Consider the following 21,124-nt stretch of genomic DNA (forward strand, 5'->3'; position numbering starts at 1 on the left):
CAATGTTGTGTGTTCTTAATCTATTTATGTCCACCCATGTATTGACTGTTCCATTTACTCCCCTCCACAACCTGGTCAGAATGTCGCTCGAACTCACTCCATTTTAAGACGGTCACTGCTTCCCGTCAGAACAGATTTCTTATCTAGTCATTATGTACTGCCCCTTTGGTACAGAGGAAACTCGATCATGTCACAGTGGATGTCTAGTCTCTGTATATCCCCCTCTCGACAGGTCTCCGGAGTAAGACATCTACATCTTTGGTGGACTGTTTAAATGTTATTTTATTTCACACAAAATGTACAGGTAACAGGCGAGTGAATTGTATTCTAGGATTTCAAGTCTTGTCACAGTGGGATGGAGAGCACCGAGGCATCTGTCTAGTACTGTTCTTCGTTGTTCCCCTGCTTTTCCTCGACGAACAGCAATGATCCCACTGCAATATTTACACCTCAGTCTGGGGGACACTGTGCTTGAAAAGGTAAAGGAGTCCACCTGCTCACCAGTACTGGTCCATGCAATGCATTTGAAACCTCCCAAGTATACTTGCAGTACCCATAGGGTTCAGCCCTACATAACCTGTACTAGGCCTGGAGACAATACTCCAAGCTGGAAAGTGCTAGTACTGAAATGGCAGGAAGTACAGATAAACAAGGAAGCGGCTTCCTTGCTTTTCTGTACTGTCCCAGTAAAGGACCAATGCACCCGCTGAAAGAGCCCATGTCTGTACATCCACTTGGCATACAGTAGGTATTTGGAGAGTACTCACAAGCTTAGTATGAGACTTTCATGTGTTTCGCATGGCGTCCCTGCCCAATGCACAGAAAAGCCTGACCCGCTCCATGCCGCATGGAGGCGGTGGAGTATTTTCATTCATGCTCTAAACTAGCCATAGTCTTCCTCATCTGTGAGCATGGCCCCACCCACCTGAAACTGTAATAGAGAAGATTCTGCCCCCCTGCACCCCCCACGACACGGAACATGGCATATCCCCATCCTACACTGGCATGGCTCACTCATGTCCAAAACCTATGAACATGGCTCTCCCCCTTTATGAGCTGTGATCAGGATGGATCTGCACACTTCAAATAACCGTGATCATGGCTCCGCCCCTTCACAAACTGTGATAAGAATGGCCCCTCGCCATTCAAATAACCATGAGCATGGCTCTGCCCCTTCATGAGCTGTCATCAGGATGGCCCGGCACCATTCAAATAACCATGAGCATGGCTCCGCCCCTTCATGAGCTGTCATTAGGATGGCCCTGCACCATTCAAATAACCGTGAGCATGGCTCCGCCCCTTCATGAGCTGTCATCAGGATGGCCCGGCACCATTCAAATAACCGTGAGCATGGCTCCGCCCCTTCATGAGCTGTCATTAGGATGGCCCTGCACCATTCAAATAACCGTGAGCATGGCTCCGCCCCTTCATGAGCTGTGATCAGGATGGATCTGCACACTTCAAATAACCATGAGCATGGCTCCACCCCTTCATGAGCTGTCATCAGGATGGCCCTGCACCATTCAAATAACCGTGAGCATGGCTCCGCCCCTTCATGAGCTGTTATCAGGATGGATCTGCACACTTCAAATAACCATGAGCATGGCTCCGCCCCTTCATGAGCTGTGAAAGGATGGCTCCGCACCATTCAAATAACCATGAGCATGGCTCCGCCCCTTCATGAGCTGTCATCAGGATGGCCCTGCACCATTCAAATAACCGTGAGCATGGCTCCGCCCCTTCATGAGCTGTGATCAGGATGGATCTGCACACTTCAAATAACCATGAGCATGGCTCCGCCCCTTCATGAGCTGTGAAAGGATGGCCCCGCACCATTCAAATAACCATGAGCATGGCTCCGCCCCTTGATGAGCTGTGAAAGGATGGCCCCGCACCATTCAAATAACCATGAGCATGGCTCCACCCCTTCATAAACTGTGATAAGAATGACCCCTCGCCATTCAAATAACCATGAGCATGGCTCCGCCCCTTCATGAGCTGTCATCAGGATGGCCCTGCACCATTCAAATAACCATGAGCATGGCTCCGCCCCTTCATGAGCTGTCATCAGGATGGCCCTGCACCATTCAAATAACCGTGAGCATGGCTCCGCCCCTTCATGAGCTGTGATAAGGATGGATCTGCACTCTTCAAATAACCATGAGCATGGCTCCGCCCCTTCATGAGCTGTGAAAGGATGGCCCCGCACCATTCAAATAACCATGAGCATGGCTCCGCCCCTTCATGAGCTGTGAAAGGATGGCCCCGCACCATTCAAATAACCATGAGCATGGCCCCGCCCCTTCATAAACTGTGATAAGAATGACCCCTCGCCATTCAAATAACCATGAGCATGGCTCCGCCCCTTCATGAGCTGTGAAAGGATGGCCCCGCACCATTCAAATAACCATGAGCATGGCTCCGCCCCTTAATGAGCTGTCATCAGGATGGCCCTGCACCATTCAAATAACCGTGAGCATGGCTCCGCCCCTTCATGAGCTGTGATCAGGATGGATCTGCACACTTCAAATAACCATGAGCATGGCTCCGCCCCTTCATGAGCTGTGAAAGGATGGCCCCGCACCATTCAAATAACCATGAGCATGGCTCCGCCCCTTCATGAGCTGTCATCAGGATGGCCCTGCACCATTCAAATAACCGTGAGCATGGCTCCGCCCCTTCATGAGCTGTCATCAGGATGGCCCTGCACCATTCAAATAACCGTGAGCATGGCTCCGCCCCTTCATGAGCTGTGATCAGGATGGATCTGCACTCTTCAAATAACCATGAGCATGGCTCCGCCCCTTCATGAGCTGTGAAAGGATGGCCCCGCACCATTCAAATAACCATGAGCATGGCTCCGCCCCTTCATGAGCTGTGAAAGGATGGCCCTGCACCATTCAAATAACCATGAGCATGGCTCCGCCCCTTCATAAACTGTGATAAGAATGACCCCTCGCCATTCAAATAACCATGAGCATGGCTCCGCCCCTTCATGAGCTGTGAAAGGATGGCCCCGCACCATTCAAATAACCATGAGCATGGCTCCGCCCCTTAATGAGCTGTCATCAGGATGGCCCTGCACCATTCAAATAACTGTGAGCATGGCTCCGCCCCTTCATGAGCTGTGATCAGGATGGATCTGCACCATTCAAATAACCATGAGCATGGCTCCGCCCCTTCATGAGCTGTCATCAGGATGGCCCTGCACCATTCAAATAACCGTGAGCATGGCTCCGCCCCTTAATGAGCTGTCATCAGGATGGCCCTGCACCATTCAAATAACTGTGAGCATGGCTCTGCCCCTTCATGAGCTGTGATAGGGATGGCCCCGCACCATTCAAATAATCGTGAGCAATTGCAGGGTGTTTCAGGTTCTTGGATACAAGAAGCCATGAACGAAGAATACTGCACCGACTTCAAAGCAATGTCTATAGAGTCTTGGATGGCGGTAAAACTAGCGAAGACCACAGAGAAGATCCCAGAATAGGACTGCGAAGGCGGTTTCTTCTTTAATCGTTGGACTGTGAAGGTGATGAGTTCTCAATTATTTTTCTGATTAAGAAGCTTGCAGGAGACTTCGTCAAGCCCTCAATCTCTCGAGACTGAATCGCCTATTGCACATGGCAACATGGCAGCGTGTCCCAGCATCTCCGCTGCCTGGAGATTGGTGGCCACCATCGATTTAGAGGAGGCATATACAGTCATCCCATCAGAACTGCCTCCATGTATGAGTGTGCGTGTCATGATATCTGCCAGTTGCACACGCTCCCCCTTGGGTTGGGCTTGGCCCCCAGAGTCTTTACGAAACTCTTTATGCCGGTCCTCGGTCTCCTACACGGAGAGGGAATCTGGGGATTCAGGTCCTTGGGCGACTCCTTATTCAAGCTGTGTGAAAGGAAGTCTGGCAACCTCACACCTGCAGAGTATACAAACTCTCCAGTGACATGGCCTTTATATGACTCTCGAGCAATCATTGCTGATTCCTTCCAAGAGTCTCCAATTTATACCGATACGTCTTGGTGCAGCCTAAGGGTGAGCCCAGTACCCCCCCCCAACTTCCCCCCCTGCTCCTAAGAGGTTGCATATTAGCAGAACACCTGGGAGATTCTCCATCCATGTCAGGGGCATCAGCTAAGCCTTCGAGAGACATGGGGGCGTTTTACAGCTACAGCTCCTTGGGCCAGGCACTATCCAACAGCTCTTATGCCCCACACCCTAACCAATTGCTCACCGGAGCAATGAACCAACGACCGAAGTTATCAGTCTCATTAGGAATATGATGCCAGCTTTGGGGGTGGTCCAGTCTGCAGAATCTTTCAAAGGTTATCGTCTTCATGCCAAAGGATCTGTTGATCCCTGCATCAAAGTATGAGGTGCTACATTGGGGAGTCATTCCGTTTAAGCTCAGTGGATAGGAAACGCGCATCAGATGTTGTTAAATTGTTGGGAGCTGATGGCATTCTCCAAAGACCGCTAGGAATGCCTTGTGTGAAACATGCACGGTGGTTCGCGGTCATACGGCCTCTGATACGCAGTCATACGGGGCTGTTTGGCTGGGCGAAAATCTATCACCTCTTGGCGATGTGCCTTCCAGGATCACAGAACTCGACTGTGGATTGGCCAAGTTCCATTTTGCCATTGATCAGCCTATGTCTCTCCGATCTTCCGTAAGATGACAGAGCGATGGTGGTCATCCTTGACTGGCCCTCTTGGCAACAGGAGACTTCTCACTTTACCAGATGTGTGCCTCTCTCCACCAAAAGCAAAAGGTTTGAATGATGGATACCCTATGGGCACCTCATGGCTTTGCCTCCCTCTGCCATCCCTTTTTCAAGTTGTGTGTAAAGTTCTACTGGACCATCCCAGCATATTCTTGATTGCTCTGAACCTCAGACCGGATGACATGATGCCCTCTCACCCTAGATCTGTCATCAGATTCCCCAGATCACGTTCCAATGGATTCCCCAACTCCACTTAATCCGTCCCCGCCCCCTGTAAGCAAAGCTCTGTCTAAATCATTCGTAGGCGTATCTCGGAGGAGGTAGCACAAGAGATTTGGAAGATCTTGAACGGATCTGCCCTGGGAGCGTTCAAGCAGCATTGGCGTACTACGTGCTAAGCGGGGCATTTCTGCTGCCATTGCAACAAGGTGGCATCACCATCTGTGGCACCCTCCTCTATTTCCCACCGGAGTGGGTACTTCTCAGGACTTGTCTACATTTCTTACCCAAGGTCCCATCATCGGAGCTTCCCAGCTTTCCATCCAAACTCATTCTCTGTTGAGACACTAGAGCGTGACTGATCTACAAGGAACAAACATCTAGTGTCTGAAAATCAGGGGTGGAGCCATCAAGGGGAAAAGGCGAAGAGCAGCTACCCTGACCTGTTTGCTTCATTCCGCAATCTGTACAGCATAAGTAGAAGTGGAGGGGCCCCCTACCTGGTATCGGGACCTGCTACCACAGGGCTGGCTGCACCTGGGCTACCTCGAGGGTGTGTCGGTCAAGGACACAAGCAGTGCAGCCACATGCACGGGCCTGTAAGCGGCGGGTGGTGGCCCTGCCTTGATTCAGCACTTCCGGAAGTACAGTCCAGGATGCTCCAGTCTGCTGTCTTCCTGGGTCCTGGTGTAATTTGGTGGTCCATGTATTGGTGATGGCGCGGGGCCTTCCTTCTTGCTGTATCTCCAGTAAGGACTGTGATGGGATTGGCGGATTACATATGGAATCATTGCTCCCAGCACACCCATCTCAGTCTTTATGTCCCACTTTCCTGACCATAGCTGTGGCCATCTGATGGTCCGCAGGCGGGGGTCCTGGAGGGGTGGACCTGTACACTCCCGTAAGGGCAAAAAACACATACCTTTGGGAAAAATGATTAATCTTTAAGCCAGACCCCCATGTGATAAGCAAGCTCCACCCTACACCTTTCGGTTATAAGCATGATGGCCCACACTTGTGAAAAGCAGGGTGGGCCAATCCTGACCACACTTTCTTGCGCACCATATGTTGGATTAGCCAATCACTCTAACTTTCCCTAAATATCTAAGGCCAGGCCTTCTTCACTCTCCTCATATAGCTCGAGCATTGCGGCACCATCCTTCCTGTGCCACGAACACCATAGCCATGCGGAGACTGGCAGCACATCTCGCCGCTGCGTGCATTATAACACTGTTCCCATAACCTGTGGCATGCCGGCATTTGCCTTGCTATGCTCTGTGGCACACCGCCAAGCAGCTTCCCATGCCCTGTGGCACACTGCCATGCCCTTTGCTATGCCATGTGGTACAGGGCCATGTGCCTTCCTATGCCACGTGGCACACCGCCATGCAGCTTCCTATACCCTGTGGCACACCACCATGTAGCTTACCATGCCCTGAGGCACACCGCCATGCAGCTTCCTATGCCCTGTGGCACAGCTTCATGCGGCTACCCATGCCACGTGTCACACCGCCATGCAGCTTCCTATGCCCTGTGGCACACTGTCATGCGCCTTCCTGTGGCACACTGCTGGGCCATGCAGTCACATTCCACTGTTCCCTTGGCCCCTTTCCTTCTTGTGGCACACCACCATGCAGCTTCCCATGTCCTGTCACATACCGCAATGCAGCTTCCCATGTCCTATGGCACACCGCTGGGTCATGCAGTCACATTCCACTGTTCCCTTGGCCCCTAGCTTTCCCATGCCCTGTGGCACACCGCCATGCGCCTTGCTATGCCCTGTGGGACACCACCATGCAGCTTCCCATGCCACGTGGCATACCACCATGCAGCTTCCCATGCCACATGGCACACCGCCATGCAGCTTCCCATGCCCTGTGGCACACCACAGGGCCATGCAGTTACACTCCACTGTTCCCTTGGCCCCTGGACTTCCTGTGCCACACTGCCATGCAGCTTCCCATGCCACGTGGCACACTGCCATGCACCTTGCTATGTCCTGTGGCACACCGCCATGCAGCTTCCCACACCCTGTGGCACACCACTGGGCCATGCAGCCACACTCCACTGTTCCCTTGGCCCGTGGGCTTCCTGTGCTTTGTGCAGGTAATCACCACTCCTAGCCCCAAATGTTTTAAAGCTGTGAACAAAGAACCAATCAAACAGGCTTCTTTTTGGGGTCTCCTCAGTGATGAGCAGGAAACAGGAGCAATCTTATGATCCGGTTTTTAGGAAAGTGACCTATTGACCTTTCCAAGCACGAGTTTCCCGGGCTTCAATGGTAGTTGCTGTATTACTGGGTCGAGTCCCACCCGCCTCTGGGGGTAAGAAAGTAGCAATAACTTAATCTGAGGGGGCAGAAAAAGCCTTTTGTGCTGAAGTGGAAACAATATATACTCTAAATGGTTCATTTTTGTACAAAATGAGGGTTTTCCTTGTGTTTCTTCATATTCACATGTTGTGGTCGGACACGTCGCTGCTGGGATGGCCGCAAAGGACCATCACTGCAGCATAGCTCGGATCTGCTTGGAGGTGCTGTCGTCGTTCAGGTGCCTGGTGGTGTACCTGGAAGAGAAACCTTCAGTTATGCCTGAAGTGACGCAGGACACAGACCTGAGTCGGGCAGCTCTGATCTCACACTGAGGGCCACAATGACACCACTGAGGACAGACAGTGCCAGGGGTGGAGGGGAGGTATCCTGTCCGCAGCAGCCTGACTTAGATGGAGGACATGTTGGGGCGAGGCTGTCTGACCTCAAATGTGATGCGGATGCACACAGAGCAAGTGTTGGGACCTGCTGACCTCACATGCAGGGTATGTTGTGTTGGGGCAGTCTGACCCCAGATGGAGGACATGTTGTGTTATGGTGCCTGACCTGCGATGGAGGACATGTTGAGTGCATGCAGTCTGACCTATTGATATGGAGGACATTGTAGAGGAGGTCGCCCCCCCCTCAAACTGAATGTATTGAAGATAGACCCCAAACCCTCAAATTGAATGTTGATAACTTGTCGGGTTGATCAATGACTCTAAATGTTGCGAAAATCAGAAATGTCTAGTGTCTTTCAGAAAAGCGCTTAGACGAGCGTTCTATTGTGTGGGGCCAGAATGTCTTGTGTGATAGAAGGTTTGTTAGGTAGAAAAAACATTATCCATTGATGTCATCATGATTTAGCAAGAATCCACCATCTTAGAATTTGCCTGACCATGCCTGGTTTATCACAAAATGGTGGATCAACCTATTCCTGATCACAACTTGATATCTGCTCCGATTTGAATCTAGTTTTCCAGTAATTTTATAATAAGCATATAATAGAAGTTCACAGACGTTCACAGAGTCCACTGGTGTAGAATAAGCTAAGTAAAACCTGTTTAGACTAGTTCTGAGCGACAGATAGGCCAACTAATCACAGGCAGGAAAAGGGGTTGTACATTGATCATGCCATTACCTCACCTTTCTAAATTGTATAAAAGGGGCTGAGAGACCAGGGAAATTGAAAGTTTGCAGAGACGTCTTTGGTGTGCTGTATGCTGTGTTTTGCCCTGCTAAGAAGAATAAACCTGATGTCTTTTGAAGTCCAGTCTCAGTGTCCTGATGTGCATCAGAGTGCCTTCCTGACCCAGAGGTGCCAATGCCCGCTGAGTGGGGGATGGGACACTCTATTCCCTTGGCGAGCCAGGAGTCCTAAAATGATTATTTCTTCAGGATCATGAATCTATACAGGTACATGCTATTTGGTCTGCGAAAGGGGGACAGATAGAATGAGGCAGGGAGAGAGAAAGAGAGATGGGGCAAACTGCAGTTGCCCGCACATCACTAAAGAGAAGGGATTCACAGACCTGATAGCATGAGAGGGCGCCTTGACACCTAGGGATTGAGGGGGCTATTTTCTGGCAGTCTTCCAAGAACAATTATTTCAAAGTTCTTTTTGGAAATCTTCCCAGAAATATTAATTTGGGTCATTTTCATTTTTTGGGGTGAGGGGGGTCTTCCTGAAATGTATTTAATTAATTATTTAACCACTTTCGGGAGACCCCTCTTAGAAAAATTATTTTGATTTCTTTTTTTAACATCTTTCAGAAAATATTGTACCCAATTTTGGGAGACCCCTCCTAGAAAAATTATTTTGTGTAAATCAATGTTTTTAGAGTATAATATGGTAGCTTAGAAGTAATGGGATTGGGGTAAAGTAACTTGAGAAAGATGAGTGTTGAATATTAAGTAATTGACTTGAGGAGAGGCCAAGCAATTAAAAGGTATCATGAGGAGAGGCCACAATATAAAGGATACACACAGGTTTCCTGCGTTTTAAAGAACGTAACAGAAGACATCGTACCTAGAGCCTTATAGACAGGTGACGTAGACTACAAATTCAGCTAAAGATGAATTTAAAGAGGACCATTTACACTCCGTAGGAGTATTCTTAGGAGTAAGACAGGTCTCAAAGAGAAGACTGTGAGATTTATGTGCCGGCCAGTCTATTATGTTTGTCAAATTGTATTTATGTGTTGTATTAATGGTTGTGTGTTGTACATTTGTTTATATATTGAAGAATTACGAAAATGCATTTATTGAGTTAGAAAAAATGTGCTCAAGCCAGAAATTAAAGTGATCTATTATGGAGAACATAGTATATAAATATGAGCTATGGATAAACATATATATGTGCGCTGTTTAAAAATGATGGTAAAATGCAATATTTAGTGAGAAAATGTAGAAAAGATTGGGAAAAGTGAACATCTTTGAACCCTTGTAAAAACCAAAATACAGTAAATACAGGGTTAATTCTTGTGTTTGCCAAAATTAGATAAGTTAATCTACCTAATTAACCGTACACAGCAAAAAACCACATTAGTCTTTATAGAAACCAGGGCTAGATAAAAACTTGACAGAATGTGAAAAAACATGTGTCTTTCTTTGCAGATGACTGTGTAGCTCACAGAAGAGAGAGCTGTAAATGTGCAAGGACATTTCTTTCTTCCATGGAGAATATAACGGAAATAAATACAGGGTTCCTGTGCAGAAAAAAGAGATTTATTTTAGAAGTGTGTAGCTTGGCGGTTTGCCAAGATAAGACTGCGTGCACTGCTAAAGGACAGTGTTCGTTTAAACAGATAACAGCCTCAGTTAAACAAGGTGATTTATGATCAACAGTAAAAGTTATGGGAGAATGGCTTGTGTCTGTAAACAGAGCAAGTTAACTCTTTAGTGACCAGTATATTGAAAGAGGTGATGTTTTTAGACTGAGGAGGAGTGAATAGTTGAAGTTAAAAGACATGTGCAGGTTGGGAAAAGTCACACTGACACATTGTTTAAGAATTACAGGAGCTGTTCTTAATTGTAACAGGGTTAACTGATCATGTGGTAAAATAATGATGGCAGTCTCACCGTTAAAGGCAAGTATTTTTGGAACACTTTTTTGCATGAACTGTATCCCATTTTTGAGAGCAGTGCTTTGGTCATGTTAAGCAAGCTGGCAACTAATGCTTTTTGATGGGTACATTTTTGAGAAATGCCTATAACCTATTTGGTTTTATGTGTGGCAAATAATTGTGCAAATGAGAAAAGAATGAGGCATTTATTCTTTTAAATAAAATGGGTTTGTTGCGCCATGACTGGGAGTTGAAAATAGAGAAATATCGCACTGAAATGGTAGCGTGAAGTATAAATGTATGCAAAGTTAAAAAAAGTGCATTGAATGCGTTTGGAATATAGTAGATAAGCCAAGCAAGGGAGTGATGTTTCCAGTGCTGTATATTATGTTTGTAAAATTTGATGACATTTAGAGACAAAATCGGAAATGTGTCTAAAATCACACAAGTTGAGAGAAGTGTAGCTGAGATTCAAAATGTGTATCTGTGTGCAAGATGCGGCTAAAGACAGACCAAGGTACTAATAGATGGTACTTTAACTAGGCACAGTAAATCGTTTTGGGAAATTGCAGAAATAAATGAGGAAAAGCGTGTTTGTTCGAAAATCTTTGAGATATATGTGAAAAAGAAATGTTTTATATTTTAGCATAAGGGAAGCAGTGAGCATTGAAGAAAGTGCTAGCAAGCTGTACCGACATCTGCAGGCATTCTTGTAGATGCATTTAACATGGGAAAGGATGTAAAATATGTATGCAGCCATTCATGCACGCACATATATGCACATGTGTACTTGTGATTTTATGGGAGTATAGGAAATCAGTACGTTCCAGACAAATGCATTCTTGAACGCACACACACATATATACACACAAACATACAGGATGTTTTAGTATTTCTAAAATGTGAGAACAGAAACAGTAATTATATTTTACTGCGGTAATAGCAACAAACTGTTTGAAGTAGAAATGAAAGCATTTTGGGAACAAGTAGGAGTACTGGTGAGTTCGCCAGAAAAGAATGCAGCAGTATCGCATGTTCTGGGCAGCCTTGAGGGAAGTCTGCAGAAGTCAAAGGCTGGCTAAGTGATAAAGAAAATTGGGAATGCAGCAATCAGTGGGTGCGCCATGGGCAAGTGATTAAACGCCAGACGAGTAAGGAAGGGATGGGTGTATGCTCCGAAGCAAAGGAAACAGATTTTAAAGGAAGAAATGGTTTTCAGGAAAAAACCAAGATAGATTTCAGAAAATATGGAGAATGATGGATGTGCAAACAGGGCTAATCAGACGAGTTCCTTCTGTGTATTAAATACATGAGATAACGGACTGCACAGTGCACATACATATGAAAACTAAGAAAATGCAAGATAGACAAATTTAAAATATGAGAGGCTTGTTTTGCCTCAAGCATAAGAGTCTTGTCTATGGACAGGTTGATTTAAAATAGAGATTAAAATGGTGAGAGTCACACGAGTAGGGGACAGGATATGTAAGACCAGGACAGAGAATCCCTCCATGAGGAAGAGGAAGGTGACCCATGTGACCATGAAGGGTGCTTTTCAAATGGATAAGGAAGTAAGATGGTCGGATTTAGGCCTACCCAAATCTCGGGCATCAGAATCATTGACGCAGCTAAAATCGACCCAAAGAGCGATCCCATGGTCAGAGGGGGGACTCGCCACCTTATGTGAGCAGGCTAAGGTCGCAGCCAGGTAGAAGGCGGAGCAGAACCATTGTCCATGCTATAGATAGACCGACAATGGGGGATGAATGCGAGTTTGGGATTTCACAGTTTCCTTTGTTAGAGAAGGGAGGAGCGAGGTCACAGGATCTACCTTGACCACAGATGGATAAGGATAATTTAAGGTGTAAAATCCCAAGTTCAATTTCCGGCACTGGAAAATGGATATGTGAACTAGAAATAATGACAGGAAGAGACACATTAGCTATATAAGACATTAAAGGTCTTCTAGCTGCTATTCTTGGGGAAAGGACTGATGACATTTGGTCAAGGGTTGAATATTTGAGTATTACCGCATTGAGTACCGCTCATAATGGAGCACTGTTTAACCATTGAAGGGCGGCATTCTGAAAAGCGCCTAGAGTATTGTATACAGACACGTCACACATGGGAGCTATAATGATGTCAAGGGCTGCCAGAGCCCATGCAGAAGCAGCTCAAGAAGCTAGTGGGTATGGAATGCAAACCATGGTCAGAGATGTAGCTGACCATCGCGCATTGTTGCAGGCTTTTGCAAGAAAAGAATCTGCAGAAAGACGATGCTAGGAAAGGTGAAGAGGCAAAGTTAGTGCAGAAAAAATTATCCTAGTACGCCATTGAAGGGGCAATGTTGACTAGTGGAGAAGGATCGCGTTCACAGCAAGCATGCCGCAGGTGAATAACCAAAAGCAGTTTGATCAAAGTAATAATGGATTCATACCACAAGGTAGGGGAGGCTTCCAAGGCAGAGGCTTGCAGAATGATTAGGGACCTTTCCAGAGTAACCAAGATGGGTTTCAAAGCGTGCAGAATGATAGTCAAAACATGCAGGAGGGGCAAATTAGGAGACGCCCTGTATGTCGGACATGCGGTATGTCAGGGCACCTTGCACGCATGTGTAGAAGCCAAGGATTCATGCAGAAATGGGCAATTGTCTAGAGGGGGGACAGCACACCCCCTAGTGTATAGCTCACAAGTCAAGGAAGGTTTTTTTGCCCAGGAACAGACATTGTATAAGACACGAGCGCTGGGAGTGCAGCAGGTACAGCAGTTTAGGAAAGGTGCAAAGCCGATTCATTGCAGAGGGCAAGTGCAGTGAGCCCATATACAGACTCAGGAGTATGCAAACATGTAATAAATAGTGACCCACCTAAGCAAAGGTGTCATTAGGTAAGGAAGAAATGCTTTCGCAAGGACAAGGTTATGCATGCACCCACAGTGGGACAGCTTCATAGGGCGAAAGTAAAATAAAATAAAGAAAAAAGAGGTGAGTATTGATTCACACCACAGGGTGTGGACACACTGATGATCATTATTAGGAGTAAGAGGACCCAGGTGAGTTACAGGAAAAGAGGCAGATAGAAACACAGTATTTCAGTTATGTAGCAATTCTTTCCCAAGATAGGTGTACATAGGTGTGAATAGAGTAGCACATGGATGCTAGCATGGCCACCTCAGACAAAGGCAGGACATAGAAGACGTTAAATAACAGGTGGGTAACCTTTTTTTAATCTTTGACAGTTGGCAGGATGCCAACAAAGGTAGATTTAGTAACCATAAAAGAATGTTTAAAATAGGCAAACAATGTAGTTTCTATAATAATTGCGGATTCAGAACAAGTTAGGTAACTGACAGGTTATCTCAATGACTCACCGATACTCCTCTTCCTCTCCTTTCTCTCTCTTTCTCTCCCTCTCTCTGGCTCAACAGGGGGATGAGTACGAAAGCCTCCCTAAACCCTTTTTCCTACCTCTAGAACACTAGAGGAGAGAAAAGGTCTCGGGGAAACCCTCTGGGGAAGAAAACCCTGTGTCAGCGACTGCAGGATCGATGTTGTCTGTGCAGCGAAGATTCAGGTGAAGATTGGTGGAAAGTGGTCTTGATGGAGAAAGAAGAAGAGAGTTTGGTAAGTATATGAGGTTAAGTGAGTGATAGAAATTTGAGGTAAGTATTTCTCAAGTTACCCTTAAAAAGGATTAGGAGGTGTATCACGCTGGAAGAGGAGACTTCTGGTAACCACCTGATGAAGTACGGAAATTCATTAGCACAGTACAGAGTATAGAGTGAGCAAGAAGTGTAAAGTAAGGGGTCTTTACCTGGCAAGTTGTGGGAGAGGAGTTTGGGTGTATAACAGCAATAGCAGGTGTTGAACGAGCGGGTCTGAAGACCGAACTCGGAATCCCTAGATATTGGATAAGGGAAAGAAATGTGTCAACTAAAGGTTACTGTTTGAATCAGGAGGTGTCTGTTTACATCTATCCTTCGTACCGATAAACCCGAACAGTCTGCTCGCCGGATTCCTGATTAGGTTTGAGCGAGAGGGAACTGGGGTCTCTGTGGTCGGAGAGGAGGCGAGTAGAAATGCAGAGTCTAAAAGCCGGAAAGAACGAGGGACAGATTTAGGTGCTATAAAGTTTTGGATGCAGGAAAGACGTATTGGAAAGGTATCCCTAGATACAAACTTACGTAGCGTTGTCTGTGAAGAGTAGCAACGCATCTGTGCGTTGTCAGCAGGGACAGATAAACTGAATCTCGAGTAGGAGGGTGGAGCTTCCCTGGTGCTGGGTTGTGCATTGTCTAGACCCACATTGTCCGTTGCGGCGGCCATCTTGGAAGGAAAAATGGCCGAAATTTGTCATCCATGGGACCAACGATGCCACAAAGACCAACGTCTCTGAAGAGGCATGACAGTATGCCCCCTCCAACGGGCCGGGGCCCCCGGTTTATCAGGATGTGTCTGAAAAAACTGGCAGATAAGCGCCGGAGCATGAACCGCTGAGGCAGGTTCCCATGTGCGATCAGCTTGAGAGTAACCCTTCCAATCAGGAACTGAAGACGACCCTGAAAAAAGTGAGAGACACAGATGCCAGCCACTTCATATTCAGGTCCCATCGGAGTGACAATAGAAGGAGGGGGAGCATCCCTTGCTCTAGAAAACCGATCAACAACATCCTTCTTCAGCTGAGACACATGGAATACTGGATGAATTCTGGACCAAGAAGGGGGTAGCTTGAGTCTGAAAGCAGATGAACCCAGTTGTTGCAATATGGGAAAGGGACCGAAATACTTAGGAGACAATTTGGAAGGGACCAAATGACGGGGTAAAAATCGGGAAGCCAACCACACTAAATCACCCGGCACCAATCTTGGCGCTGGAGTGCGGTGTCTGTCCGCAAAGCCTTTGACACGACTCTGACTATCCAAAAGAGATGTCTTAGCTGTTCGATGTCCCGCTTGGATCGTCCTGAGCAGGTTGTCCACATCCGGAAACCGGGACGAGGATGCAGGACCAGTAGGAAAACAGGTAGGATGAAAACCGTAGGAGCAAAAGAAAGGGCTGAAACCCAGAGCGGAGTGACAAGAGGTATTGTAGGCGAACTCTGCCAAGGGTAGTAAAGAACACCAGTCGTCTTGTGAAGCAGAGATGTAACATCGCAAGTACCGCTCCAGAGTCTGATTCAATCGTTCTGTCTGGCCGTTAGTTTGTGGATGGAAACCCGAACTCAACACTTGGGAGTTGTTCAAGCTTTTGCAAACTTGCTGCCAATATCTAGACGTATATTGAGACCCACGATCAGAGACAATTGTTTCAGGAAAGCCATGAAGAGTGAATATCCGTGACAGGAAGATCTTTGCCATCTTGGCCGCTGTGGGAATACGAAGAAGGGGAACAAAATGAGCCATTTTTGTAAAGTAGTCCACTGTCACCATGATCACAGTGCACCCGTCAGATATAGGCAGTTCAACTATAAAATCCGTCACTATCATTTGCCAAGCATGATATGGGACTGGCATTATCGACAGAAGACCCAAGGGGGCTGACCGAAGGGGCTTGGATTGCAAACATATGGCACAGGCGGACACATAATCTTGTATGTCTCGAGTCATCTCCGGCCACCAGAAATTACGTTGAACCAACTCCTTGGTATTTGCCACGCCTCTATGGCCAGCCAACCGGGAGTCATGGCAGAGTTGCACACCCTTGGGAGAGGGTAAGCTTCCAAATGGCCACAAATCCGGGATTCAGCTAGATGAATTGAGAGGTTGAGTCAGCCACCAACTGAAGAAAGGTTGTAACTACCTGTAAAAATTTTGCTCGTGGAAAAAGAGGGTCAGATCGGAAAGGGTTTGAGGTGTTATCCTTCCTGGACAGTGCGTCTGCCTTTAGATGAACTCTTCCTGGTATGAAGGTGAATACTATCTCATAAGGGGAAAAGAAATGAGCCCAACGTGCCTGTCGGCTATTCCTGGTCTGTGAGTATTGTAAGACTCGCAGATTGCTGTGATCTGTTCGAACTTCAATAGCGTGTCTTGCCCCCAATAGTAGGTGTCTCCACTCCTCAAAAGCTCTCTTGATCACCAGAAGTTCCTTTTCGAGAACTGAATAGTTTATTTCTGAAAGTGAAAGCGTCTTCGATAGATGGTCTACGGGGCATTCTACCCCTTGTTCATTTTCTTGAAGCAGAACGGCTCCTAAAGCATGATGTGACGCGTCTGATTCTACAATGAACCTTTTGGATTGGTCCGGAGTAATCAGTATGGGTCCAGTAAGGAAGTGTTTCTTGAGTTTCTGAAATGCTTGGTGGGCCTCTTCTGACCAATGGAATCGTACATCCTTCTTAAGAAGTGCCGTCATCGGAAGAATCTCCTCAGAATAGTGGGGGATGAAGCGTCTATAAAAATGTGCAAATCCCAAGAATCTCTGCAGATCCTTGATGCACACTGGAATAGGCCATTCAGTAATAGCTGAGCCCTTTCTTGGGTCCATTGCGATCCCTTTGGCTGATAATACGTACCCCAAGTAAGCCACCTTGCTCTTGTGGAATTCACATTTCCCCAATTTGCAAAAAAGATGATTGTCGGACAGTCTCTGCAGGACTTCTCTTACGTGATGACTATGTTCAGAGGATGAAGTAGAGAAAACCAATATGTCATCTAAGTAGACGATGACTGTATGAAGAAGAATATCGGAAAATATATGGTCCATAAAACACTGGAAAACAGCCTGGGCATTAGATAGGCCGAATGGCATTACTCTATATTCGTAATGTCCCAAGGGAGTATGAAAGGCCGTCTTCCACTCATCGCCGGCGCGTATGCGGATGAGATGGTACGCCCCGCGGAGGTCCAGTTTAGTGAAGATTGTAGCTCCCTTAACGGCCTCAAGAATTTCCGGTGTTAGAGGCATCGGATATCGATCAGGGGTTGTGATATTATTCAACCCCCGATAATCAATACACGGTCGGAGTTCTGTTGAATCCTTCTTGGGGATGAAGAACAATGAAGCCCCTGCGGGAGAGATGGACTCTTGAATAAGCCCATTGCGTAAGTTCTTTTGGAGGTATTCTTTAAGGACTTCTCGTTCTCGTGTGGACAGAGCATACATGCGACTGAAAGGGATCAGTGCATCTGGAGCGAGTTCCAAGGCACAATCATCTCTACGGTGTGGGGGTAATTCCGCATATTCTGAGTCAGAAAATACTGTCTGAAATTTCCGGTACTCGGGGGGGAATTTCTTGGATATCGTTTAACATGGAGGTTGTGCAACTGTTTTCTAAGACAGATTGTAGGACGAACACCAAGTGGTCCATCAGAGAGACAATGAGTCAAACAATGTTCTGACTCTAGAACGATTGTGCCGGCCTTCCAATTGATATAAGGATTATGGGCTCGAAGCCAGGGTAATCCTAAAATCAAGGGATAATGTGCAGTACGGATAACATCAAATACGATGGTTTCTTGATGGGAGGAAATCTTCATCTGTATTGGTCTTGTCTGTTCCTTTGTGGGACCCGAAACTAGCGGACTTCCATCCACTGATTCTACCGGAATTGCCAAGGATTTGGCTGGACACGGTATTCTAGGAGTTGCCTTCCAATGGGTATCGATGAAATTCCCGGCGGCCCCGCAATCAATCAAGGCCGACACCAGTACGGAATCCGAAGTACCCCACTCAATCTGGACCTGTAGGACCAGCATAGGGAGATCGGGAATGTCTGTAACTTGAGAAGGGAAGGATGCTGTTGAGGAACCTGTTACTGACTCCGTAGCCGCAGTTCCCCTAGCGGTTGGGAAGTGGCGTTTCCCTGTCTCTTGACAAGGATGATAGGGCAATCTTGAACTGCGTGATCCTTGGATCCACAATACATACACAACCCCTTTACTCGACGTCTATTACGCTCTTCCGGGGTAAGTCTGCCTCTTGTAGCTCCTATCTGCATAGGTTCATCGGTCTGGGCTCTCCCTGAACTGGGAGAGTATGTCATAGGTTGTTTCAAGGGGCGGCTTTGGCGTCGTTCTTTAAGTCTTTCTTGCAATCGATAGTCCATCTGCATTACCATCGTAATCAATTCTGCTATATTTGGAGGTCTAGGCACTCGGGAAACTTCATCCTTTAGTTCCTCGTTCAATCCTCTGCAGAATAACGTGATCAGCGCATCATCAGCCCACGAGGTTCCGGCTGCTAACTGTTTGAAAGTGGTGATGTATGACAGTAAATCTTGTGATCCTTGTTTAAAGTCCAACAACTGTTCCTGGGCTGATACGGTGATCTCCTGCCAGCTAAACATTGCTCTAAGGCTATTCAAAAAGGAGGGATACGAATCTAGCAGAGCATTGTTTGTGGTAACTATTGGCGTAGCCCACGCCAAAGCAGGACCTGTTAAGTTAGCAATCATGTGTCCTACCTTGTCGCGATCATTTTGAAAAAACGCAGTCTTAAATGAAAATTGGATGGTGCAGGCCTCAATAAAAGCCTTGAGTTTATGAGGATTCCCGTCACATAAACCCCCCGGAATCGGGCCTGGTTGTAATTCAGAACAACTAGGAACTCTTCCCACCTGTTGCCGGAGAAATGCATTCTCCTGCTTTAAAGCCTGCACCTCAGCAGTCAAAGATTGCACTGCTGTAACTAACTGTTGTTGTTGGGCTGGGTCCATAGTTTCCCGTGAAGATAACTACCATGAACCTTGAGATAACCGATTCAGTCTCTGGGAAATCCCAGATTCAAATAATTGTTAGGCGTTGCTAACTATAATAATTGCGGATTCAGAACAACTTAGGTAACTGACAGGTTATCTCCATGACTCACCGATACTCCTCTTCCTCTCCTTTCTCTCTCTTTCTCTCCCTCTCTCTGGCTCGGATATCTTCCAACAGGGGGATGAGTACAAAAGCCTCCCTAAACCCTTTTTCCTACCTCTAGAAGACTAGAGGAGAGAAAGGGTCTCAGGGAAACCCTCTGGGGAAGAAAACCCTGTGTCAGCGACTGCAGGATCGATTTTGTCTGTGCAGCGAAGATTCAGGTAAAGATTGGTGGAAAGCGGTCTTGACTGGGAAAGAAGAAGAGAGTTTGGTAAGTATATGAGGGTAAGTGAGTGATAGAAATTTGAGTTAAGTATTTCTCAAGTAACCCTTAAAAAGGATTAGGAGGTGTATCACGCTGGAAGGGGAGACTTCTGGTAACCACCTGATGAAGTACGGAAATTCGTTAGCACAGTACAGAGTATAGAGTGAGCAAGAAGTGTAAAGTAAGGGGTCTTTACCTGGCAAGTTGTGGGAGAGGAGCTTGGGTGTATAACAGCAATAGCAGGTGTTGAACGAGCGGGTCTGAAGACCGAACTCGGAATCCCTAGATATTGGATAAGGGAAAGAAATGTGTCAACTAAAGGTTACTGTTTGAATCAGGGGGTGTCTGTTTACATCTGTCCTTTGTACCGATGAACCCTAACAGTCTACTCGCCGGATTCCTGATTAGGTGTGAGCGAGAGGGAGCTGGGGTCTCTGTGGTCGGAGAGGAGGCGAGTAGAAATGCAGAGTCTGAAAGCCGGAAAGAACGAGGGACAGATTTAGGTGCTGTAAAGTTTTGGATGCAGGAAAGACGTATTGGAAAGGTATCCCTAGATACAAACTTACGTAGCGTTGTCTGAGAAGAGTAGCAACGCATCCGTGCGTTGTCAGCAGGGACAGATAAACTGACTCTTGAGTAGGAGGGTGGAGCTTCCCTGGTGCTGGGTTGTGCATTGTCTAGACCCACACCGTCCGCTGCGGCAGCCATCTTGGAAGGAAAAATGGCCGAAATTCGTCGTCCATGGGACCAACAAAGCCACAAAGACCAACATCTCCGAAGAGGCGTGACAGTTTCACAATAAACATGGGAAGGCACATAGTAAGAATTGGTGCCATAGTATACAAAAACAGGGGTAAGCTAGATTAGTGTAGTGGGGTAAGGAGGAGATAATGTGTGGCAAAATGTTTATTTTGTCTCAAACAGGATGAAAGTACAGCACAGAAGGTAAATGACCAAGGTAGAAAGAAATTGGAAGCTGAATGGCGAAGAAAAAGCAGGAAGCACATGCAGCAAAACAGAATGAGGTATTTACAGCAGAGCAGATGAAGACCGTTCAGCTGAGCTGGGACAAAACCAAGAACAGGTTCAAATGTGTATAAACCCAAAGAAAATGATTATGATTAGTAAGTACAAGACAGCCCAGGAGCTAAGTGGGGGCGGGAAATAGTGAGAAATGACCATAAGAAAACTTGTTTTATTCGCAGAAAGGAAAAAAAGTCACCCCCTTGCCAGTACCCAGATGACCTTTCTCTCTATTTCGATTTTCAACAGTGAACAGGGATCCCTGCCAGTGCTGTCCTCTTCTGCTACGGATGCGCCTAGGAAATGGAGAAGACAACGACATGCCTTTTTAATTGTTGTTTTTAAAAATGTGTTGTTTCATGTTTTGAGCACCTCTACATCTGAGAATATCTATCTAGAGGGAAAATTAAAAAGTCCCCTGAAACAAGCCCATAAAACATAAGGGTAAAAAATGAGACAGGCAGATGTATTTAAAAATAGATGTAACAATCCAGGTCCCAGCAAACAGACAGCATACAGTACAGTAAAAGTGAATATGTACGAAAAAGGGGGAGAACTAGTAGCTTTGGTATATAAAGAACCAAAATGAATGTTGTCTTTTTTTTTCCTGAGGCTGGGATGTTAGGAAAATTAGACAATGACTTTTGTTTAGGAGGCAGGGGTGTGTGACAGACACATAAGAGTAGATTTTTAAGGGTTGGGTGAAAAGATGTTGATGGTA

General features: G+C 46.6%; 1 protein-coding gene across 4 annotated transcripts in view; it reads right to left on the reverse strand.

Moving 5' to 3' along the window:
* Positions 1 to 264: 264 nt before the first annotated feature.
* LOC138502994 (CYFIP-related Rac1 interactor A-like) overlaps positions 265 to 21,124 on the reverse strand; it is a 668,876-nt gene continuing 648,016 nt past the window's right edge. For all 4 annotated transcript variants that reach the window (XM_069622402.1, XM_069622405.1, XM_069622404.1 and 1 more), the window contains one exon: positions 265 to 7,508. In XM_069622402.1, the coding sequence (XP_069478503.1) occupies positions 7,445 to 7,508 (64 nt within the window). In that variant the 3' untranslated portion in view covers positions 265 to 7,444. The remainder of the gene's footprint in view (positions 7,509 to 21,124) is intronic.

Source organism: Ambystoma mexicanum, chromosome 11, assembly GCF_040938575.1.
Source record: "Ambystoma mexicanum isolate Mex_15411 chromosome 11, UKY_AmexF1_1, whole genome shotgun sequence".
Taxonomy (NCBI): domain Eukaryota; kingdom Metazoa; phylum Chordata; class Amphibia; order Caudata; family Ambystomatidae; genus Ambystoma; species Ambystoma mexicanum.